The sequence below is a fragment of the Lampris incognitus genome, chromosome 13 (genome assembly GCF_029633865.1).
Source record: "Lampris incognitus isolate fLamInc1 chromosome 13, fLamInc1.hap2, whole genome shotgun sequence".
In the NCBI taxonomy this organism is placed as follows: Eukaryota; Metazoa; Chordata; class Actinopteri; order Lampriformes; family Lampridae; genus Lampris; species Lampris incognitus.
This window is the reverse complement of record NC_079223.1, coordinates 14,358,032-14,384,302: the sequence shown is the minus strand read 5'-3', so window position 1 is coordinate 14,384,302 and position 26,271 is coordinate 14,358,032. Positions and strand designations below refer to the sequence as shown.

Here is a 26,271-nt window from a genome sequence, read left to right as displayed (position 1 = left end):
GAGAAGAGGAGGTCGAGACAGGATGAGGTGAAAGAAGGAGGAATCCATTGTTGTCCAGAGTAATCACCTTGAGGTTTGCAGCGTTGATAATACTGCTTTTGAAGTGTGCAGCCTCCTTATGTGATGCTGTGTTTAACCTTGTTAAACTAAAGATTAAAAAAAATGCAATCTTTTTTTCATCCAGTAGGTGGACTACAGATGCATTGTGGGTAAGGCGAGGCCTGCTGATAAGTTCAATAAAATCCTTTCTGTTAAATGGTCTGACAGTTTTGTGATGTGTGTGTAAAATTAGAAAAAAATATATCAGCCAAAACATTACAACCACTGACAGGGAAGTGAATAACATTATCTTGTTATAGTGGCACCTGTCAAGGGGTGGGACATACTGGGCAGCAAGTGAACAGTCAGTTCATTTGTTGGAAAAATGGGCAAGCATAATGATCTCAGCGACTTTAACAAGGGCCAGTTGTGATGGCTAGATTACTGGGTCAGAGCATCTCCAAAACAGCAGGTCTTGTTGGTGTTCCCAGTATGCACTGGTCAGTACCTACCAAAAGTGGCCCAAGGAAGGACAACCGCTGAACCGGCGACAGAGTCATGGGCACCCAAGGCTCATTGATGTGTGTGGAGCACAAAGCTAGCCTGTCTGGTCTGATCCCATAGAAGAGCTACTGTAGCTCAAATTGCTGAAAAAGTTAAGCTGCCTATGGTAGACAGAACACACAGTGCATCACAACTTGCTGTGTGCGGGGCTGTGTAGCCACAGACCAGTCAGAGTGTCCATGATGACCCCTGTCCACTGCCAAAAGCACCTACAATGGGCATGTGAGCGTCAGAACTGGACCATGGAGCAATGGAAGAAGGTGGCCTAGTCTGATAAATCACGTTTTATCTTACATAATGTAGATGGCCACGTGCGTGTGCGTCGTTTATCTGGAGAAGAGATGGCACCAGGATGCAACTATGGAAAGAAGGCAAGCTGGCGGAGGCAGTGTGATGCTCTGGGTAATGTTCTGCTAGGAAACCCTGGGTCCTGGCATTCATATGGATGTTAGTTTGACACGCACCACCTACCTAAACATTGTTCCAGACCAAGTATATCCCTTTATGGAAACGGTATTCCCTGATGACAGTGGCCTCTTTCAGCAGGATAATGCACCCTGCCACACTGCAAAAATTGTTCAGGAATGGTTTGAGGAACATCACAAAGAGTTCAAGGTGTTGTCTTGGCCTCCAAATTCCCCAGATCTCAACCCGATCGAGCATCTGTGGGATGTGCTGGAAAAACAAGTCTGATCCATGGAGGCCCCACCTCGCAACTTACAGGACTTAAAGGATTTGCTGCTAATGTCTTGGTGCCAGATACCAGAGGACACTCGGAGGTCTTGTGGAGTCCATGCCTCCACAGGTCAGAGCTCTTTTGGCGGCACAAGGGGGACCTACACAATATTAAGCTTGTGGTTTTAATGTTTTGGCTGATATATATATATATATATATTGTAGACACATTAGCCCTTGGCTAACGGGTCGGACCCTTTAGTCGAGTGGTTAGCAATGTCTCCCGCGGTGTGGGAGATACAGGTTCATGTCCCGGCTGCGGCGGTTCCTGTGGTTGCCCCCCGAATTCGCTAATACTATGTATATATGTGTGTGTGTGTGTGCATGTGCGTATACCTCGTACAGACAGGCCTGGTGGAAGGGCTGACCACAGCGTGGGTCATTGCACACCTGATCAGGAATTTCAGATTCTAGTCGATAGGAATAACAGATGCCACACTCGGTGCTGAAGCTCTGCAGAATACATAACACACACACACAATTAAACCCAAACACAGATATTCAGCGTACCTGTTCATATTTTGTGGGTCCACCTGCTGTGATGAATGTGCTTTTACTAGTTTGATGAAGGATGTGATAATTCAGACGGGGCTGCTCCAAGCACTCGACCCATTCAAGTGATAAACAGGTCTCCAGTTCAAACTCCCGAGCTGTTAGTGACATCACCTTTTCCTACCGCGATTCCTCCCTTTCTCTCAGCCCGTCCCCACCTTGCTCCCACGAGCCTCACATCCCGGTGGTATTTCTAACCCCTCTGAAACATTCATATTATCTCTCTTCAACCCCCTCTCTCTCGTTTGCATTTTAGTTTAATGAGGGGCTTCTATTTTTTTTCCCCCCCAAGCCATCTATTATAACAAAAGATGGCAGGTAAAGAAAAAAGAAAATTTTCAACATCTGGTCAACCAAACTTCTCCATGCTCCTTCAAATGTTGATGAAACCGAGCTGGGGAAATTTAAATAAATAAAGGATAAATGGATTTTATGTGATTAAGCGATCTTCATAGTCATGAGGATTCTGCCATCCTTGTTATTCTAATGATCTCATCTGTAAAGAACCCAAATAAAGGAAATCTGTGACTGCTTTGTGGAAAAATAAGAATTTGGAAATAGGAGGGAAAAAAAACAAAACACTACAATGGGTAGAAAAATTGTGTACACCCCCCCCCCCCAGTCCTTCAACACAAGATACTAGCTCAGCTATACACATGCCAAGTCTCACATACACACGGGATCCCAGATCGAGGACACTGTGACATGGATGGACATGTCTGAAATGTAAGAGGAGGGCAGCGATGTGACGTACAGATTTCTGGTGGGTGGCGGGTGACGGGAATTCTATTTCCAAAACATCCTGGAGGTTGTGCAAGACGCTAGCGTCCGGGTTCCTGCCAACAGACCACAGACAACTCCTTCACACACTAATTAAACACATGCAAATGAGCCTGCAAAGACACTGGGGGATGATTAAGAGGATTTCATCACTGGTGTTAAAAAAAAAAAAGCCAGAGAATTTATGCAGCTTAAAAACTAAACGGCGGTGGAAGAAGATATGTGGAATAACAGAGATGGGACTTGCAGGGAGACATTGCTCACAATTTTTAAAGCTTTGGCATAGTTTTTACGTCTTAATTCAAATATATGGGCCTTTTTGAATGGCTCTCTGAATGCACTATCCAGATGGTTCTTTGGCCTGTGGTTACGTCTAAGGGCCAGGTTTAACTGGTACCTCTTGTCTGAGTCCAGTAACCGTCACAGAAATGCAACGTCTACGAGCGTTAAAGATGATGAAGAGGTTTACGTCTCACCACAGGTGCATGTTGGCGTTTAACTTGTTCTTCAATGGCGTCACCGCTGCAAACAGAAAGCAGCACGTTATGTACAGATTTCCATCGCATCCTATTCACACCTTTTTGTAAGCACTCAGAAAATGTGTGCGCCAACGGTAGAAGGCATGACTCAAACACACAGCTCTCTGGCGGCGTCTCTTATTTGACAGCCGTCCAGTTCACAATAGACATGGAGTGTCACCGCTGTCTGATATTAACCATCACCACTTCTTCTGTTCCACCAGGGAGCATTTCTCCCCACCCCCACCCCCTCCCTGCACAACTCATCATTTACTGTTTGTTATTCCAACATGCAAAAAGCAATATTTCTCTGCAACCCCTTATGTTTGAGGGTCACCGCCTGCTTCACCGGCTGAAGTGTGTGTGTGTGTGTGTGTGTGTGTGTGTGTGTGTGTGTGTGTGTGTGTTTGTGTGTGTGTGATGTTTAATATCTTTTGAGGTCCATTGCTAGGCAACCGGCAAGGACTTGAGTGGTGTCGGCCAAATGTGACCTTGGGTCCACAGAAACAATCGTCTACAATTGATGGCGACTTAAATAGAATGTACCAAACGTTGCCGGCTGGTTCTGGTCTCGTCGCAGCTCGAAGGGAAAACACTGCAAACACTGACAGGCGGACAAACAACCACCAGCACAGACAGGAAGGAGCTGGAGCATCGAGAGTCCAACACTGCGTGGCGATGCTACCCTTCCCTCTTTATCTCTGTCTGACAGTTAATCCCTGCATGAAGGCAATATTTGCACTGTATTGCCTCCTTTGGAGGTAAATCAGTCTTAGGAGGAAGATGTGGTGATGTCTCAAGCTGTTTTTGGGATGCTCTCAGCCCCCTTTTCCACCCTGAATTCACTCTTCAGGGACAGATGGAGGGAGATCAGGCCATATCTGCCAGGGGAGTCATAAACTCTGAGTCAGACTCTCGTCTGAGCCGGTCTGCTGTACTCTTCATTTTCAAATCCTTGACATTTTACTGAGCATGAATACCTTCAAGAGTACCTACAAAGCTGTTTTTCAGATACACTATGACTGTATTAGTAAGAACATGGCCACAAACGCTGTCATACACACAAATGCACATTTCTTGAAGCTGGACACTTCAGCATCGACTACCATCACACAACAAACATCTCAGATTCTACTGTGTAATATTACATGACATTTTCTACATTGAAATGATGGGGAAAGCAAATATAGACAATTTGGATTTGAACCCACCATGGTCGGCTCCCAGTAGGCAGCTCTCCGGCAGCATCTTGGGGTGTCTGGGATCCACCTCCACTTTGATTGACATGTTGTTCCCTGCACACATGAGCATGGCTGTAATTTGTTTCTTTCCCTGCAAATAATTAGCTGGTAATGTTTCAGCACATCTTTTGTGTGTCTGCATGTATGCTTTTAGGTTGTTTTTTTTGGGGGGGGGGGGGTTCAATCGCTTTGATGCATTTCCCAAACCAGTAATCTCATTCTCAAAATTGAGTGCAATTCCCAAAATGGTAAAAGCATTTCTCATAACACTAAACTAGTACAGTAGAACCTCCATCCAGCCATTATCCGAACTGCTTATCCTGCTCTCAGGGTCACGGGGATGCTGGAGCCTATCCCAGCAGTCATTGGGTGGCAGGCAGGGAGACACCCTGGACAGTCCATCGCAGGGCCGACACACACACACACACACACACACCCCTAGGTACAGTTTAGTACAGCCAATTCGCCTGACCTACATGTCTTTGGACTGTGGGAGGAAACCGGAGCACCCGGAGGGAACCCACGCTCACACGGGGAGAACATGCAAATTCCACACAGAGGACGACCCGGGACAACCCCAGGGCTTGAACCTAGGACTTTCTTGCTGTGAGGCAACCGCACTAACCACTGCGCCACAGTGCCGCCATTGGGCAAACACTGACACACAAAATGTTAAGTATTTGCAGCGAAAGCGAACTGGAGAGACTGTATATATGTTGCTGACAGTACAAACAATTGTCCCACACAAAAATATGTGTGTGTGTGTGTTGGGGGGGGGGGTCACTAGCCTCTAGCTTCATGACCCTCTGCAAAACACATAAAAACACAGTAGTTCAAATCATACCCAAATACTGTAGTACAGGGCACCATTCCATACAGCACAGCACAGCCACAGTACACTTACAGTATAGCCCACATTTTGTTGCAGTACATGATCTGAAAAAATACCCACACATACTGAAAGGAAAGATGTTACTATATGGCCTTACCATGCATACAGGTATCTTCGCTCCTTCACCCTCTCACTATTCCTTTCGATTGGAACTTTGTACAGCTGTTTCACTGAGATTGTGTGCCTCTCCAGTGCCCGGTCAATGGTGGAGAGACTCACAGAGGCAATGTTCTGGAAGATGATGTACCTTGTATAACAGCACTCTGAATCTTTCCAAGTCTGACGGCATTGTTTGCCCTCACCGTTTTCACTATTTGCCATCTCCTGATCAGGTGTGAATACTAGGTCTCTGTCACCAGAGTGGGGTAGTGGTAGTATTCTGCAGTAAAAGTGTAAAACATATTGTATGGATTCATGGATAGAGTCAATAGATTCTTCAGTGAGATTTTACTGCATGGCCTGACCAAGTTTACAAGGATGCAGTCATGTGCGGTACTGTGTATGTGATGTGCTGTATGGTGTTGTGGTCACACACCTGTTTTCATCCCTGTACAACTGTGTAATCGAAGCCACAGCAGACCGGCTCAGCCGAGGCTGCGCCCTTCGACCTGCTTCCGCAAAACTTCGGCCGGGGTTTACTACATGGTCTACAATGGCAGCCCGGATTTCATTTGGGATTACCTGACAACGCCTTGGCCCTGCCCCATCCTCTGTGTGCTCTTCTTCCCCCTTCCACACCACTATGCGTTTGGACACCTTTTCCTCTTGCAGAGATAGGTTGTTGCCCCTGTCTGACACTTGCTTGTTGCTCCATTCTCACCAACACTGTGCACTAGAACCCCCAGCATTACACCAGTGTGCTTGGGGTGTCACATAGGTTACGCCTGTGGGATGGGACTGGCAGCACGTGTTCTCTTTTACATTTCAGTTGGTAGAAACTTTCTGGGGAAGTGACTCACTGGAATCACACGTGTTATGCTGGCCTTTTCTTTTGGACAAGCAAAATGATCGTTGAACACAGTACTTTGTATTCAATGATTTAAGCAGTGTCAATTATGTAACAATAATTGCATTTAGTGTTTTGCAAAATATGTTTTCGTATTTGAATTTTGTGCAAACACAATGAGAATTGAAACAGTGCTGTGGCCAGTTGTGTTAATGCAGTTGGGTTTGGAGGCCCTTCTCTGAGAATGAGGTTAATGTTTCCGTAAGTGCATCTAAGCGATTGAGGAAAAACTGTGATAGTGAAACAATGCAAGACGCCCCTTTTGAAAAAATAAATGTCTAATAAACTCCAATGAGCCTTTTGTGTGGGCTGGGAGGATATAGAGAGGAGACACCAACATGTAAATGAAGTGATGATGTCACAGGCAGCCAATGAACAATCACATACAGGGAGCAAGTGGGGTTAGATGGGTAAGAGCCTGGAGTCAGTCAGTCAGTGTGTATGTGTGTGTGTCCGTGTGTGTGTCCGTGCGTGTGTGTGTGCATGTGCATTTGTACCGATGGCGATTCTCCTCATGGTGTCAGCCCGACTTGGTTTTTCCGGCTCCAGGATCCATGTTTTGCTGTCGATTTCGTCCAGGACTTCCCAGAACTCTTCCAAGGATTCCAAAACCAGCAGGAACTGTTTGTGGAGCTGTCCAAGAGTACTCTGCTGAGCCGGATCACAAGTCAGCTTACATATTATGAATTTTCAAACACAAACTAAAAATAAAAAAGTCTGCAAAACAGTCAGAAATCCATCTCCTTCCAGTCTTCTGTGAGAGAGAATGTTAAACTAATGTTGGAGAGGTTTGGAGCCCTCTTTTGTGCTGCTATTGACAAGTATTTTGTCCAAACAGGCAACCATAGTTTCTAGGGTCCTGCTTTGACATGTGAATGGGTCGGGCGGGTGTTCAGGTAGTGAGTGTGTGGGTGGTAATAAGAACTACCAAGATAAATATGTTTGGAGACAAAAACTCAGGCTTTTACTCTAGAAAACCATAGCAGTTTAACTACTGGATTTGTGCTACACCGTTTGAGTCAAACTTCTATTAAAAGCCATATCTTAGGCAGTATAATTTGGAAATTTGAGTATTTAAACCCAGTAAAAAAGTGTGAATCAGTACGAAATTAGATTAAGGTAATATTCTAAAATAACAACTGAGGGGGAGGGGAGGGAGAAATGAGGAGTAAACAATATTTGCTCTTAATATTTTCAATAATTATTTTTCACATTGAGGTGAATCATAATGTTGAAACACGCATTGTTTATATAATTGATTTTTTTTTTTTAAGTGAGAAAAGGAGGTGGACAGAGACGTGGGAGATGTTAAGATAGAACGACAGGGGAAAAAAAAAAAAAAAAACCAAAAATGATGGGTCATTGTGCCGGCACAGTGCGCACAATTAAGCATCGACCAGGTGCGAGAGCCTCGGCAATTACAGCCCAATTAATGCCAGTGGCATGATTATGGTTCCAGCTCTGGATAACTACGCTACACACAGGCAGGGAGAAGAGAGGAGCTGGTAATTGAATTCCTGTTGTAGGGGAGGTTTGACTGACATTATGAGAGAGAGAGAGAGAGAGAGAGAGAGAGAGAGAGAGAGAGAGAGAGAGAGCGCGAGCGTTAGCTCCTTGAGTATGTCACTGGGTGTTTGTGTGAATGAATAGATGCTGGAATGGATTGTACTGGAAGTGTCTGGCTGTTGTGCGCCACACCTATTGTATATTAAAAAGAATGCTGATGTGTGCCTTCATGTCGACTGGAAATTTAGAGTGTGTGCACACACACACAACATGCAGGGCTGGATTGGCTGTATGTCTGATGACAACTTCAGTATCAGGGAAAAAAAGGTTGGCTGACAGAAGCTGAGGTAGGTGGCGCTCCTTTAAAAAGAGAAAAATAGAAAAACTGAATTCTACCTAATCACAATTACACACACACACACACTATACGGTCGTGCCGCCACTCACTTCAGGAGTTAGGGTGGTTGCCCACTGCTAACCAGTGGTGCTGCTCAGCCCGGTTCATGCAAACGTCAGTCAACAGTTGTGTTATTCACCCGCCCGGTCAGTTCTGCACACCTATTTCTGTATCGGCTTGGCACAACTAGATTTGGGAATTCTCGCCCAGTCTACCTTAAAATATGTGAAAAGCCCTGGCCAAGTTGGGATGACAATGCCTGGGAAAGACAGATGAAGCACTATACCGACTGCTGTTCTTCTAGAAAATTCTCTCATATTCTAACTTTGACAGTCCTTGGGTTGAGGTTCTTCTCTCCCGGGTGCTCAGTGTTTTCTGAGGACCGTCTCTTGTAGGATCAATGGTTTTTATTTTTCCAACTTCCAACTCATAACACCTAATATTCTCTGTTCCCATGACCTTCTGTAGAGCTACACCACCTTTCAATTCAGCTCCTCATTCTTCCTACATGTTTGACCTGGGGCCTCATTTACAAAGGTTGCTATGCACAGAAAAGCTAAGTAAACGGGTGAAATGTGCATACACATCTTTCACCCCAAACGTCGGGATTTATAGGAAAATTCTATGTGGAAAAAGGTGCGCTTTTCTATGCATCCTATCACCCATGCGCAGAGCTTACACAACGTTTTTCAGACACGGGAATCAGTGACGCCTGATGGTGAGATCGCAAAGTAAAACTCAGTCCTCGGATAAAAAAAATTAGATGGAACCACCAACACCTGTCCACTCGTCTATTAATGGTCTTATAAGTTCAAGTTAACTTTATATCATATACTACATATACAAAGCACCACGTACCTTCAAATGTAATGAAATGCATGTGCCCTGGCCCTCTCTTAAAAACTATATGTAAGGAAATAATCAATAATAACAAAAACAATAAATAAGAAACCAGGAATCCCACAGGGGGCGGCACAGTGGTGCAGTGGTTAGCACGGTTGCCTCACAGCAAGAAGGTCCTGGGTTCGAGCCCCAGGGTTGTCCAACCTTGGTGGGTCGTCCCAGGTTGTCCCGAGTCGTCCTCTGTGTGGAGTTTGCATGTTCTCCCCGTGTCTGCGTGGGTTTCCTCCGGGGGCTCCGGTTTCCTCCCACAGTCCAAAGACATGTAGGTCAGGTGAATCGGCCATACTAAGTTGTCCCTAGGTATGATTGTGTGTCTGCCGCCAAATGACTGCTGGAATAGGCTCCAGCATCCTTGCGACCCTGAGAGCAGGATAAGCGGTTCAGATAATGGATGGATGGATGGATGGAATCCCACAAAATGATAAATCAATTAAAGTTATGTAAGGAGCCGACTGTGTATTATTCTGACCGCCTGGGGGTAAAGACTGTCTTTGAGGTGGTTGGTCCAAGCTCTGATGCTCTGTAAGCGTTGTCCTGAGGGAAGGAGGAGAACAGACCATGTGCTGGGCGATGGTGTCCTCCATCATAGTATTTAGGGCCTTCCTTCTGCAACAGGTGGTGTAAATGTCCTGAAGCTATGGCAGTGCTGTTCCAAGGATTTTTGAAGCCGTTTTTACTATCCTTCTCAGTTGTTTGTGGTCCTGTTCAGTCGGGTTGCCAAACCACACCAGTACGCTTCCAGTAAGGATGCTCTTTGTGGTAGTCTGATAGAAACTGACCAGGGTTTTTATAGACATTCTGAATTTTTTACGTCATCTCACAAAGTATAGTCTCCGCTGTGCCTTCTTAATGACACAACTGGTGTTTAGGGACCAAGAGAGGGAGCCTGAGATCCGAATGCATAAAAATCTGAAGTTCTTCACAATTTCAACAGGTACTTCTTTGATGTAAACTGGTGTATGAACTATTTTGGAATTCCCAATAACAGCAATTATCTCCTTTGTTTTGTAAACATTTAGGGAGAGGTTGTTACCTTGACATCATATGGATAGGTCCCTCACCTCCTTCCCATAGCTTTATTCATTGTTGTCAATTATCAACCCAATTACTGTGGGATCACCCTATAGGATCACCCTATAAATGAAGAACAAGCTCCTCCACTGATTGCATTACATGAAGAAGTGATGCACCATCTATGGTATAATTTTTTACAAGTTCTTTTCATACAGGACAAATTTCACTAAGTACATTTTCTACTTTGACAACAATTTCGCAGTGTGGAGCCAACACTGTTCACTGCTGCCATCACATGTTGCCATTCAAGTTGTTTCCATTTGTTTGAGATGCCTCTACTGAAGACCCCAAACAGTACACCTTTACAGTGCTCAACCTCAGTGATGAGCGCCTCAATCTCGCACTCCGCAAATTTTGCCTTCTTTCTTAAAGTTAACATCTCCAACTTTTCCTCAATGACTGAACCTTATCTAGTGAAGTTTCAGGAGCAGGACCACACCTCAACCATGTCACTTCCGGCATTCCTATAAATACCGACCTAACCCTCTCCTACTCTTCCACTCTCATATTTCTGCGGCAGAATATGAGAGAACAATATGAGAAAACATCATGCAACATCGCCTTGAGCACACTCAAACAATTAAACTACTAATTAATCATACAAGCAACATCATCCATCCACTAAACTCATCTTGAGCATGGACTTCATCTCACTACTCCCATCGGACGATGATCTATTTGGACAAAATCAGAATGATCAAGCCCAAAGATTCCGCCAGCCCACACCAACAGACCCAGCAACAGAAGCCAAAAACGTCCCCGGCACCTCCATGCCTGAGACTCCACTTTCTGTAGTCCAAACACCATCCAGGAAGTGAGTGAGTCCAGCAAAATGGTAAACGGATTGCATTTTATATAGTGCTTCTCTAGTCTACCGAACACTCAAAGCACTTAACAGTGTATGCCTTCCATTCACCCATTCTCACACACATTCATACACTGATGGCAGAGGCTGCCATGCAAGGTGCCAACCTGCTCATCAGGAGCAGTTAAGGGTTCAGTGTCTTGCTCAAGGACATTGCTCTACCCCATAATAGCTGCAGCTATTCTGTAGGACCATGAATGGTCCCGCAAGTCCATCCTTACATACTCAGACAACCTCGCAGTTGTAGACATAATCAACAAAGGATGCTCCTACTCCCCATCCATCATGCCATTCGTGTGCCGCCTAATCTGGCACTCCACCACACACCAATATGTCCTCCACGCAGCTCATGTTCCCTGTCACTCCAACGCCATCGCTGTCTCTCTCTTTTTGGTTTCAGAAGTTCAGAAGCTTGGCCCCTCATGCAGATACCCTTCCATCTCTGTTCCTCCATATTCAGCATTAGACATTCAACTCATAAATCCTGCCCTAATAACTCTGATCGTTGACTCCCAGAACACCATCATCAACAGTCTATCACCCTCAATGCCCCCATCCTGCTGGACAGCTTGGAAAACTTTCCATTACTTTCACAACCAGTATAACATAACTTTCCTGCCATTTGATCTTGTCACCTTGACTTGTTTCATTACCCATGCCCATTCCGTGTCGGCTATTAAATCACACACAATCAAAGTTTATCTCAACGGCATCAGCTTCTCCTCCAAACTCATAACCGGCAGTCTGGGCCTGGCCTCCAGCCATCCATCCTCAAATAACTTCACTCCTCAAAAGACTCCTACGTCAAGAGCCAGGTAAAACTCCTTGCCACCTTCCTCATACTGCCAACTTGCTGTCAGTCTGCATCCACACCATCCACTCCAGATATGGTCCTCATGTTGCTTGAATTCTAGAAGCCATGTTCTTGCTTGCTTTTTTTCGGTTTCCTCAGATGCTTCGAATTCACCGCCTCAACCATTCACTTCAACCCATGCTGCCACGCTTGCATTTCAGACTTGTCTTATTTCTCAGATGACACCATGACACTACTTAAAGCGGAAAGAAAAAAACAACAACTGATCCGGTCAGCCTACAACTGTCTTTTTCTTCAAAATCTAATCACCACTGAATCCTTTCGAGATGCTCGCAAGCTACTTGTTATTCTGAATATCTCACAGCATAACATCAACAGATCCTCTTTTCATCTCTGAATCCGGACTTGATTCTGGTTCCACCATCTCTTCTGCTACATACTCTCCTTGTCTGGCAATTCTCCCGTTCATTACTCCAGTCACTCCTTCAGGATCAGAGCTGCCACAATAGCATCCCAGAACACATCATGCAACTCACGGGCCGTTGGTCCTCCCAAACTTATCATCTCTACATCCGTTCAGATGTCAAAGATCTCAGATCTGCTCAATCATATCTTAAGTAACTGGAGGTTTTCAGGGCCCATTGTCCCCTGGGTGCTACAGTGGATTCCCTATAATTCTCTATATTAAATCATTTAAACGCATCTTGTTGATGGTGTGGTCCTTGCTAGTGAATTGAAGCTTAACTAGCAAAATTTCAGGAGCAGGACCACACCTTAACCACGTCACTTCCTGGCTAACCCACTCCTCCTCTTCTGTGTCCCTCCCCCCACTGCATTTCTCGCTGTAGGGTCCTGAGGGGGCTCATTGTTGCCTGAGTGCGAAGGCGGATTCCTTACGAAGCTTCCCCACAATGCAGTCAGATAGCGGAAGAAATACAAGAACTAAGCACATCAATCCTTTTTCTTTAATGAATAATTTAAACACATCTTGTTGATGGTGTGGTGCTTGCTAGTGAGTAGTCCAACAAAGGCTCATTAGAAACGTTAGCATATTCATCAGCTATTGAGCACTGACTATTTATGGATGATTGTGGGACAACACACGGGAGTTCAAACACGCACAATTCAACACAGGTGGGTATATATAATGAGAAGACTGCGTACAAGTGTACGCCGCATGGTTTTATATATCTGAATATTTTTGTGCGTACACAGATATTAAGGTTTGTGCGTACACAATGTTTTAGGATGGAATCTACGCTGACTCTTATCAATGAGGTCCCTGGTGCTGTGGACACCAAATGCTGGCATATGCATTGCTCTCTCAGTCCGAGAGTACTGGTCACAGGAAAACTCCCAATTATGTTGCAGAGGATTCTCTGAGACACTTGGAGGAATGTGGAAAGCTTCTGCCCCTTTTCCACTACATGGTACCGGCTCAACTTGACTCGACTCGCTTCTGTGTCGTTTTCCATTACCGTAACAGTATCCCCTCTGCATCCATTTTGGTACCCACTCCAGTTTTTTTTTGGAACCTCGATAAAGGTGGTACCAGAAAAATGGTAACAGTTACCAAAATGCCGGTACTTTCCAGTACTGGAAAATGAAAAAAGGGCGAGTCGAGTCGAGTCGGTACCATATAATGGAAAAGAGGCATTCGATTCAGCGTGATCTTCCTACTTGATCCCAAGCCAGCCTTTCACATTTCTAATTCCATTGGAGAAAAAATGTAAATAAAAACTCTACATTGGCATTGTGTGTTTTGCATGAATTGTTACCAGTGCTAAAATGAATGACTGAAATGAATACTTGAGGGGTTTTTGGCTGTTAGTCAGACTAAGTAAACAGTTTTAAGACACTTGGCCACTGGAAACTTCAGACCGGCATTTATCAGTATTTTTGACTTTTAAATTATTAATTAAAAAAATCTATTGATTAATCAATTATGAAAATAATCAATAGTTGCAGCCTTAATCATTAGCAAAAAAAAAATCCTCACTTTTTTCATTTTGATGTCAGGCTGAGTTGAATTCAACATCCTAAAGATGCAGAAGAAGAAAGAAAAAAAATCGCAGGGGCTGTGGACTTTGGTTGTTCTGTCATTGAGATCACCTTTGTATCGCACAAGAGACAAAGACATGCATGCAGACTCAGGTTGCTTTTTCTTTCCCTTCCAGTTCGGCACAACCACAGCGAATGGCACGTCTTGGCCCTGCGACAGAGCAGCCAATAATTACTCATTCAAATGAACATGTCAGTGCTGCCGACAGACAGACCCCTCCCCTGACCGCTCCACATTCACACACAGGCACGAGACACAAGCATGCACTAAACACACACACGTTAGACACACACACACACACACACACACACACACACACACACACACACACACACACACACACACACACACACTAGATGTTGCAGTGTGGGAGAGATCCATCAACAGCCCAGCAGGAAGACAGGCTCCATACGGCAGCACTGTTCTGAGCTGGTCCTCACTATACGCCTGCCATGAATCAGCTCAGTAACACACACTCACACACATACATGCACATGCGTGCGTGCAAACACACACACACACACACACACACACACACACACACACACACACAATCTGCCCACACATCAGCATCTCTGAGCAGATTCCCTTCCTCACACTTCTCCCTCTCCTCTATTTCTGATTCTATGCCACCTTACTAACCTCTCCCTCTCTCACACACACACTCGCACACACACACAAACACACACAGACCACGCACTTCCTCATATTATATAAGAAACACTGTCATAAGTGCAATAACATGGGTGATGTAAGCGTTAGAGGTTCAGATGTGGGGTGTATATGTGGAGAAAAGAGGAAGGGAAGTGAAACAAAATCTATATGTGTGTGTGTGTGTGTGTGTGTGTGTGTGTGTGTGTGCGTGCGTGTGTGTGTGTATACCTGTGGTGTCCAAGTGATGGGCAGCGGGATGGGCAGGTCAGCGGAACATTCTGGGGCCTCTGCAGGATGCTGAGTGGTGAATAAAGAAAGTCGGTATGATATATGACATTTAGACGGATGAGAGATGAAAATAAAAACCTGAATGCTTGACCCCTACAATGAGGGGGTCTGGGGTCTCTGTTAAGCTGTGGGGGGGCATTTTCCTGACATGGTTTGGGTCCACTTGTCCCCGTAGAGGGAAGGGTCACTGCAGACCAATACAAAGTTATTCTGAGTGATCACCTTTATCCTATGATGAAACATCTCTATCCTGGTGGAAGTGGTCTCTTCCAAGATGACAATGCCCCCATCCACAGGGCACGAGGGGTCACTAGATGGTTTAATGAGTATGAAAATTATGTAAATCATATGATAGGGCCTTCAGTCACCAGATCTCAACCCAATTGAACACCTATGGGAGATTTTGGACCAACATGTTACAGTCCTCTCCACCACCATCATCAAAACACCAAATGAGGGAATATCTTGTGGAAGAATGGCATCCCATCGCTCCAGTAGAGTTCAGAGACTTGTAGAATCTATGACAAGGAGCACTGAAGCTATTCTGGAGGTTCGTGGTGGGCCACCACCTTACTAAGACACCTTATGGTGTACTTTCCTTTGCCATCCATCTATCTATCTATCTATCTATCTATCTATCTATCTATCTATCTATATTTGATTTGATTTTGATATACTTTATGAATTCCAGTAAGGAAATTATACTCTGCATTTAACCCATCCTAGCTGTGCAGCTAGGAGCAGTGGGCGGCCACCGTGCAGCACCCGGGGACCAACTCCAGGTCGTCTCGCCATTGCCTCGGTCAGGGCCACAGACAGGAGCATTAACCCTAACATGCATGCCTTTTGATGGTGGTGGAAACTGGAGTACCTGGAGAAAACCCACCGCAGACACGGGGAGAACATGCAAACTCCACAGAGGACGACCTGGGATGACCCCCAAAGTTGGACAACCCTGGGGTTCGAACCCAGGACCTTGTTGCTGTGAGGCGACAGTGCTCACCACTGGGCCACTGTGCCATATATATATATATATATGGCACAGTGGCCCACAGTGTGTGTGAATAAGCTTCAACCAGGATCTCAATAGCAAAACTTTCATTTACTGAAAGAAGATTTACACCAGATGCCCAAAACATAATGACCGCTCCTATCAGCATTGATGAGTTTTACTTTGTAGCCACGACCTTAAAAAGTCTCTCTTCAGGAAGCCAGGCTGAGGAAGAAAAAAGCTTCTGGTCCTGAGACACCGAAAACCATATATTCAAGTATATGTTGTGATTAAAGGAATAGTCCGGGATTTTTTTCAGTCTATTTCAATCTTATTCTCAGCATTCATGTAGTAAATAGGTAGGCTTCATATTCACTGCAGCACCAGCTTGTTATCTACACTTCGATGTAAATAATGAATGATAAACATTGGAGGACGAATCCGCATCCTCATGCAGCATAAAAAACACTCCACGGTTCAAAGCCAAACATAATGCTACAGCAGTCTGTCATATTGAATTACATTGGTCATTTTAAAAATTTACTGTTTTTTTCCTTCAATTACTTCCTACCACACAGCCTACAAGAGATTACCAGCAGGAGGCGCTGCACCACAACACAGCGAAGCAAACACTAAGGTCCTTCATTTTTTTTACCCCCCCCCCTTTTTTTTTTTCTTCCCCAATTGCATTTGGCCAATTACCCCACTCTTCCGAGCCGTGCCGGTCGCTGCTCCACCCCCTCTGCCGATCCGGGGAGGGCTGCAGACTACCACATGTCTCCTCCCATACACGTAAAGTCACCAGCCGCTTCTTTTCACCTTACAGTGAGGAGTTTCACCAGGGGGTTGTAGCGCATGGGAGGATCAGGTTATTCCTCCGAGTCCCCCCCCCCCCCCAAACAGGTGCCCCGACTGACCAGGACACGTACCCACATCTGGCTTCCCACCCGCAGACGTGGCCAAATGTGTCTGTAGGGATGCCCGACCATGCTGGAGGTAACACAGGGTTTTGAACTGGGGAACCCTGTGTTGGTAGGCAATGGAATAGACCGCCACGCCACCCGGACGCCCCTAAGGGCCTTATTTAAATGATCTATAGCGCATGGTCTAAAGCACATCCCGCAAGGGCATTTAGGGTATGTACAAATCTACTTCTGCTAGCTAAATGGCACATAATCTAGGCACAAAGCAAGTTGCAAGGTGCAAAGGGGTTGTGTTTCCTCTCTTAATACATCATAGGTGTGTTTTGACCATACCATGAATTTAACCAATCACAGTGTCATGTCCCATTCCCTTTAAAAGCTAGATGCACTTGCCCCTTGGCGCATTGCTATTTAAATGGCAGATTCGGCAAGTTGGAGAAATTAACGGTTTTCTGCTGAGGAAAAGGATCTGCTCCTGCATGAAGTACAAGTGTGTGAGAAGACCACCTACGGGTGCAGCAGGACTCTGCCAAAGCTTGGATTCCACTTTGACGTTTGTTTTTTAGATATTGTGATGTACGGCGGCGCAGTGGTTAGCGCGGTCGCCTCACAGCAAGAAGGTCCTGGGTTCGAGCCCCGGGGTAGTCCAACCTTGGTGGGTCATCCCAGGTCATCCTCTGTGTGGAGTTTGCATGTTCTCGCTGTGTTTGCGTGGGTTTCCTCCGGGGGCTCTGGTTTCCTCCCACAGTCCAAAGACATGTAGGTCAGGTGAACTGGCAGTACTAAATTGTCCCTAGGTATGAATGGGTGTGTGTGTGTGTGTGTGTGTGTGTGTGTGGGCTGGCCCTGTGATGGCCTGGCGGCCTGTCCAGGCCATCTCCCTGCCTGCCGCCCAATGACTGCTGGGATAGGCTCCAGCACCCCCGCGACCCTGAGAGCAGGATAAGCGGTTTAGATAATAGATGGAGGGATGGATTGTGATGTACACAATCATAATCTTTCACAATGTAATGTTTTTAGCTGTAATCATTTGTGCACCGCTGCACGTCCCTGTGTGTGTAACAGGCGGAGTGTACACGCGCTGTGCACCCGTATAAGTACTATCTGAATAATGCATCCTTTAAATGGCAAGAAAATACTGTGCCGTTGACTTTTAGACCAGGTTTTTCTTTGTCAATGGCGCAGTTGCTTTCTGCTGCCTCAAGATAGAAATTTGCCAACGACGCGCCTGACCACACCTCATTTTAAGACCAACACGCCCACGGGCGCAGGGATGGGCGCCAGTACACTGGCTGTTTAAACAACGTGGGCACTGGGGGGGGGGGGGGGGGCAACAACGGCGTCGGTCGAAAACTAGCAACAATACTTGCACTGTGCTTTGCGCTGGGTGTAGGACGGGGCCCGAAGAGAGAATTAAAAATCAATGTAAACTATAAAATGAAATCAGTAACTGTAGTTTTGTTTGATAAATAACAACTGGTCATTTCATTTAATCAGCGACGGCTCATTTTTGCGCTCGTTTCTAGTTTCTTGCTAGTCGATAGTTATCTTCAAACCCGCTTTCATTTGACAATATGATGGAAACTTTTTTGGGGGGGGGGGATTTTTTCCCCCTTTTCTCCCCAATTGTACTTGGCTAATTACCCCAACTATTCTGCGCCATCCCGGTCGCTGCTTCACCCCCTCTGCCCTCCAGGGAGAGCTGCAGACTACTACATCTACATGTTTCCTCCGACACATGTGGAGTCGCCAGCCACTTCTTTTCACCTGACAGTGAGGAGTTTCACCAGGGGGACGTAGCGCGTGGGAGGATCACGCTATTCCCCCCAGTTCCCCCTCCCCCCTGAACAGGCACCCTGACCGACCAGAGGAGGCGCTAGTGTAGCGACCAGGACGCATACCCACATCTGTCTTCCTACCCGCGGACATGGCCAACTGTGTCTGTAGGGACGCCCGACTAAGCCGGAGGAAACATGGGGATTCGAACTGGCGATCCCTGTGTTGGTAGGCAACAGAATAGACTGCTACGCTACCCGAACGCCCATATCATGGAAACTTTTATCATCAAAATTCAAATGCAGGCAAACGATAGCCTGGCTTATCTATGCGTACACATAAAAACAAGTGAGAGGCACTTAGCAAATCCCCCACCCTGCCCAAATTTAACTGCCCCCCTGTAGGAAAATTTGCACTCTGCATCCCTAGTGCTGAAACACAAGAATACTTTCACTTCATCTGTATCCTGAAATGTTTACTTTTCTTTGAGTAGTTGGGATACGTCTCTCTCCGGTGGATGGGGGGGGGGGTATACAGATATCAGATATGCCTCTGTGTGTCGATCTACTGCTGCTCCCCACAGATAGAAGAGATTCTTCCACCACGCTGAGCTCTGTGTGGAGATGTTTTATCTGTGCTCCATATCAGTCACAGCGGGTTATCGTGTCTCTCCACACCCTCTCTAGTTTGACCCAGATTTTAGGGGCGCAGATGTAAATCACTGATTTCCTATCAGCAAATTGAACATCCCACATGTTTGCTGAGGTCTTTCTGCCTTGGGATTGTCTGCAGGTTAACATCTAGCTGTGGATGCGTGTGCTTCATTTTAATGACGGTTTAGTGCCATGAAAATTATCCAGTTTTCATGACTGTGTGTGTGTGTGTGTGTGTGTGTGTGTGTGTGTGTGTGTGTGTGTTTCTTACTTTAGACTTAAGCTTAACAGTGAGGACATGCTGTCTTCCAGCGGAGTCATTGGCTTTTAGTCTCACCATACGGAACTCTGTATCTATAAAAAGCAGACTGATGATGGAGGCACACACACACACACACACACACACACACACACACACACACACACACACACACACACACACAGGTGTACATGTTAAATGACAGCAGCCTTCATCCATCATTAATCACACAATTAGAAAGAGCAATACTGAGCCATCAATAACATTCAGGTTCATCATTCCTGGTTTCACGGTGACATGGAATCAGACTGGGGCTTGACATTCACGCTGAACGCAGAAGACCTGAGTTTTCACTCCAATATCTTATTAAACTGGGGTGTCTGGATGGCGCGGTTGTCTATTCCATTGCCTACCAACACAGGGATCGCCAGTTTGAATCCCCGTGTTACCACCGGCTTGGTTGGGCATCCCCACTGATGCAATTGGCCGTGTCTGCAGGTGGGAAGACCTATTTGAGTATGTGTCTTGGTTGCTGAACTAGTGCCTCCTCTGGTCGGCCAGGGGCGCCTGTTTGGGGGAGAGGGGGAACTGGAATAGCGGGATCCTCCCACGCACTACATCCCCCTGGTGAAACTCCTCTCTGTCAGGTGAAAAGAAGCAGCCGGTGACTCCACGTGTATCGGAGGAGGCATACGGTAGTCTGCAGCCCTCCCCGGATTAGCAAAGGGGGTGGAGCAGCAACCGGGATAACTCAGAAGAGTGGGGTAATTGACAGGGTACAATTGGGGAGAAAAAGGGGGGGGGATCTTATTAAGCTCACATATTGTGAAATGTTTATATTTCAAAGATACATGGCAGAAATCACACCCTTAAACACACAATTTGCATAATTGTGTGTGAGATGTATATCCAATCAAAACACCAGGTAACCATGTGTCTGTATGTTGTGATAATGTAGGAACATGAAAACCTGACGGTGCTGAGCTGAAACAAACCTATGACCAGAGAAGAAGACTGCAGAAGAAGAACAAGTCTACTCGGAGCAGTTAGCATCTAATCACACGAAGACGGCAAACCCGAAGACCCTTGCCAAGCGAATAAATAAGGCTAACGCTGAGAAAAGCCGAACTCGCACGCTCATTTCATCAGTCGGACAGCAGCTTGGTTTAAAAAGCTATTTGATTCAGGAAACACTAACAATGGTGACAATTCTGCTAAAATTGTTGTTGTCACATTTACAAGCAATTGTGAAGCATAAAAATGTCATGAGGCATGCTATTGAGAACAAACGATGCTCTCCATTTATTTTAAACAAAACTCCTAAATAGATAGTCTGTTTACAGAATGAATACCAATTAGATCCAAGGTGACGGTGACTGAACGGGAGCTTTACTGGACTGATCAGACAAGGTGTGGACCAGGTCTCACCAGAAATAGTGTTTTGGTCATTCTGCCAATGACCGAGGAATATGTGTTTCACAATCCCCCTTACTGATGTGCAGGAGAGGGTTGGCTGCTGCAGGAATCTAACCTGTGACTGTCAGGACATGAGATAGTATCACCAGTGGTCTAACCGAGGAGACAGCTGATGGATCAAGTTTAAAATCATCAGCAAACTGCAGACTCATCATTACAAACATAACAGAGATTTCAGTCTCGGTGTTGTATTTAGTGTAGACTTGGTATGCTCAACTTGAATTAATTTTCAGCTTTAGCCAAGCTCCTAAATCACCCAGTTAAATATAACCTACCATATTTGGAGAGTTAAAAAACCCCAACTGATCTTGACCAAACGGCACAAATTCCAGCTTTCAGATTAAAGCTCAAACACAATGTTTAGCAATTCAAAGAAGGTTGACTCAGTTCATCTGGACACCACGTTTATTGACAGATAAATTTCATCACTCAACAGTGACCTCTTCAGGCTAAACTAACTGCAGGTATCCTCAACCTTATAAACAATACAGTGGCATAACGACTGAAACCAATGACCAGTTTCATATGCAAATATGGGTGTGCTCATTAACTAGTTTGTCAAAGCCAGGAATATGCCCAAACAGTGCACCAGCCAATCGAAGACAGGAGGAGGACAACGGCTTTCTAAGTGTAAACCAGTGGTGATTCTGTATGTGGCGGGAGTGTCGGAAAAGTTGAGACATGTGTTTTCAGAACACCGTGTCTCAGTTGCTTTCAAACCCCAAAACACGCTACGTCAGAAGTTGGTCCACCCCAAGGATCAGGTCCCCCGGCACAAACGGAGCAATATAGTGTACGCTGTTAAGTGCCAGGAGGATTGCCGTGACTTGTACATTGGGGAAACCAAACAGACGCTGGCCAAGAGGATGGCACAACACAGGAGAGCTAACATGTCAGGCCAGGACTCCACAGTCTACACCATCTACAGACCAGTGGCCACTCTTTCAGGGATGAGGATGTGCACATCCTTGATAGGGAGGAACGCTGGTTTGAACGGGGAGTCAAAGAGGCCATCTATGTGAGGAGGGAACGACCATCCCTGAACCAAGGGGGGCTAAGAGTACATCTGTCACCATCTTACAATGTTTTGATTGCAACATTCCTAAATCCTCTGTGAATAGTACACACGGCCATTGTAACTGCAGTTAATGGTCACACCTATATTTGCATATGAAACAGATCGTTGGTTTCGGTCGTTATGCCACGGTATTGTTTATAAGGGTGGGGATGCCTACAGTCAGTTTAGCCTGAAGAGGTCACTGTTGAGTGATGAAAGATATCCGTCAATAAACGTTGTACCCAGATGAACTGATTCGACCTTCTTTGATTTTCCTACCTGGATTATTGAGCATCGTGTATCAAGACACAATGTTTAGCAGTGAGTTCCTTCCCTCTCCAGGGTAACTCTGCTTTTGAGGCGGGACAGTCGTATCCCTGATTTACAATACCAGACTTGGTGCTGTACACAACCCGACTGCCTCTCTTTCTGACAAGGATTTATGTGGTGTGTTAGAGAGGCATGATGTGAGAAGACACTCTTAGGGAGTAGTGGAATGATGGAAGACGATGTCCACCACTGTGGACTCGTAAAAGTGTCCGCCGCAACGCACACTTACATGCAATAAGGCAAGGAAAGTATGCCGTTACGAAAGAGGTTGTGTACCAAAAATAAATAAATAACAAAATTTGATGTGCACACAAACACTCATAAATCTTAACACACGCACAAAAGATATCACCATCTACATGGCAATTTAACTCAACATACATGGCCTGTGATGCTGGATAAACATCTCCAACACTGATTCAGTTCCTCCTCTTCCCAAATTCTGTTTCATCTTTCCATTTCTTATCTGCATCACAAACTCTTCTAAACATTTAGGACCACAAACCACACATGCACACGCACACATCTCTCACTTTGTCCCAGTTTAGGACCACATCCACACCAACACCAGAACTACACTGGCATAAACTTCTTCAGTACATGATAATAGGAACCACATGCTCCATGTGAGAGTTCGAAGCAATACATATGCTGGTCTCCACACATAAAAAAAAAAGTATGTTCTCATCCGATGACCCGAAACTGACTGATAGAACTATAATCTGGGTTGTTGTCAGTTAATTTAGTGAGACTGGTTGTCCCTAAGCCAAAACCAAACTTAAGGTTTAAAACTCAGTATTAGTTGTTGGCAAAGAAAAGGTCCAGTTGACGCATTCTTCCCAGCATCACATCTCCAGCTCCTCTGGGGTCTCCTACCCAGGGTGGCAGGGACTGGCTGCTGCCCCAGCTTGGCTGTGATGGAAACAGCATGACAGTCAGACGTCCCGTTGTGCAGACTGATGAGAGCATCGTATTTGCAACTCTGCAGCAGACTGGGCTGCATACCTGTGTGTGTGTGTGTGTGTGTGTGTGTGTGTGTGTGTGTGTGTGTGTGTGTGTGTGTGTGTGTGTGTGTGTGTGTGTGTGTAGATTATTTTGTATTTTGATGGACTTATTCCAGTACAATAAGGTCAATGCAAACACACACGGGTAACATGACAAGAGAACAGGTTACCATCTCAAACAAACACTCACCTTCACAAACACTCACCTTCACACAGGCCAAGAAAGTACATGTATAAACACACACACACATAACTTTGTTAAATGAAACACTCAACGGTGGGGAAAGTGCTCAACAAGGAACATAATAATCCAGTGATTCAAATAATTCTTTAATTGATAGTAAAAGCCTGTTTCATGCCATAAGCAATCATCAGCTTTACTGTCAATTTAAGAATTAGTTGAATCACTTGATTTAATATATATATTTATTTATCTATTTATTTATTTATTTTACACGACCCTACCCCAGAGAAGTGGCTAAAGATGAATGACTGAATTTAAAAAAAAAAAATATATATATATATATACTAGCAGAGGTACCTGGCGTTTACTGGGGAAAATGTTCTCACCAAAACAACCAACATGATCCGATCTTTACAATATAATCGATGATGAAATATAGGATAATTTATGATATGATATAGTATGCGATAAATGAATGTCAAATAAATGAATGTTATTAACGAAAATTATCAAATGTCATAATTTTCAATCCATTCATCAAGCTTTTTTGCCAATGTGTGTATTAATCGCTCAGTGCTCAAGTGCGTCAGGGTAAACCAAGTTGCGTGCCTTCAGGATAGCATTGACAATGTTAGGTGTAGTGCCTCCCTTGGCCACTGGAAGGATTTGCCGTAAGTCTCCACAAAGCATCGTTAGATTGCCTCTTTCGCAAATAAATAAACATTTTTACTTGGTTTTTGAAATATTTTTTGAACTGTGCAATCCTCGGAAAGTATTGATTCTAAAGATACCTTTCTTTTTGTTCTACATTGAGTATTTCTAGCGTTTTAAGCGACCATACAAACATACCGTCTTGGCTTCCACAAATCGCCACAAAATAAACTCAATTTCGCAAATAAATCAAATTTTTTACTTGGTTTTTTAAATGTTTTCCAACTGTGCAATCCTTGGAAAGTGCTGATTCTAAAGATACCTCTGTTTTTGTTCTACAATAAGTATTTCTGGAGTTTTCAGCGAACATACAAACATATAGTCTTGGCGGCCACCGCCACAATTCGCCACAAAATAAATTCAATTTCGCAAATAAACAAAATGTTTTAACTTGGTTTTTGAAATATTCTTCAAACTGTGCAATCATTGGAAAGTGCTGATTCTAAAGATACCTTTGTTTTTGTTCTACAATGAGTATTTCTGAAGTTTTAAGCGAACATACAAACATACACTCTCGCTTTATATATATATATATGTGTGTGTGTGTGTGTATGTATATATATATATATATATAATCCGGTTAGTCAAGTAAATGCTTTATGGGATAGTACAAGCCGCTTTCATGCTATAAGCAATCATCAGCTGTCAATAAAACTACTTGAGGAAGGACATACCATCTACTCCTTCCTCGAGTAGTTTTATTGACAGCCGATGATTGCTTATAGCATGAAACAGGCTTGTACTATCCCATAGAGAATTTACTTGACTAACTGGATTATTTTGCTCCTTATTTGTTGAGCACTATCCCTACCGCTGAGTGTTTCTTTTAACAAAGATATATATATATATATATATACATACACACACACACACACACACACAACTTGAACAGAAACACAAAGCCAGATACATTAGCCCTAAATTTATGAACACACAGACCTGTTTTCAATACATGGTGTAAGCAGGACATAGTCATTGTTTATTCATGCATTAGGTCCATGTGTTATCATCTAAGATTGGTTTTGCATCTGTTTACAAGTGGGGGAGATTTACTTTTTGCGTTAATAATTCTCACAAATAATATACACACACACGCACATGCACACGTACACACACATATAAATATAAACATATACACACACACCTTGTACAGAAACACAAAGGCAGATACACTTGCTCTTAATTTATGAAGACACAGACCTGTTTCCAGTACATGGTGTAACCAGGACACAGTCATTACTTATTCATGCATTAGGTCCATAATGCGTTATCATTTATGATTGGTTTTGCATCTGTTTACAAGTGTTACAAGTGGGGGCGCTTTACTTTTTAGGTTAACAATTCCGACAAACAAACCACACAGACAGACAGACAGACAGACAGACAGACAGACAGACAGACAGACAGACAGACAGACAGACAGACAGACAGACAGACAGACAGACAGACAGACAGACACATAATGCAAATAAAATGAATAAATGAATGAGCCAGAAGATTTATGTGATCCCTTGGCTCAGGTCTCACTTGGCCAAATGGAGCCCTGCTGTCAGCAAGTCTCTTTTACTGGCCTCGTAAAGAGAACAAGATATTGAGACACGAGTGTGAATCCACGCTGAGAAGTGAGCACGGGACACTGTGGACAGTAGGGGTGCAACGGATCACAAAACTCACGGTTTGGATCATATCACGGTTTGAGTCACGGATCAGACCATTTTTCGGATCATTAAAAAAAAAAAAAAAAAACATAACTTTGCTTTCCATTTATTCTGTAAAACACTTAAAACAAGAAACTTTTGTCCATAGTCTTAAATGAAGGTAACACTAAAAACGTCCAATGTTTAAAAAAATCTTAAAATATATAAAATATTCCAATACTCAATTGTTGAGTTAAAGTGCAATGTGAGGCATGATATGTTCTTCCTTTAAATGACGCTGAAGGCTTTTCAAGTTGTTCCACTTCTTCGCCGACCAGGACTGTCACTGTGCTTTTTGCAGCGCGAGCATCCCTGATTTA

The 26,271-nt window shown here is 44.5% G+C and overlaps 1 protein-coding gene across 2 annotated transcripts in view; it reads right to left on the bottom strand.

Moving 5' to 3' along the window:
* The window catches only part of fancl (FA complementation group L), a 49,640-nt gene that overhangs the window by 18,336 nt on the left and 5,033 nt on the right, over window positions 1–26,271 (bottom strand). For both annotated transcript variants that reach the window (XM_056291759.1, XM_056291758.1), the window contains exons 6-12: window positions 19,505–19,601; window positions 14,831–14,899; window positions 6,825–6,975; window positions 4,400–4,483; window positions 3,147–3,192; window positions 2,645–2,726; window positions 1,675–1,791 (exon numbers count right to left, since the gene is read on the bottom strand). In XM_056291759.1, coding sequence (XP_056147734.1) covers window positions 1,675–1,791; window positions 2,645–2,726; window positions 3,147–3,192; window positions 4,400–4,483; window positions 6,825–6,975; window positions 14,831–14,899; window positions 19,505–19,601 — 646 coding nt within the window. The remainder of the gene's footprint in view (window positions 1–1,674; window positions 1,792–2,644; window positions 2,727–3,146; window positions 3,193–4,399; window positions 4,484–6,824; window positions 6,976–14,830; window positions 14,900–19,504; window positions 19,602–26,271) is intronic.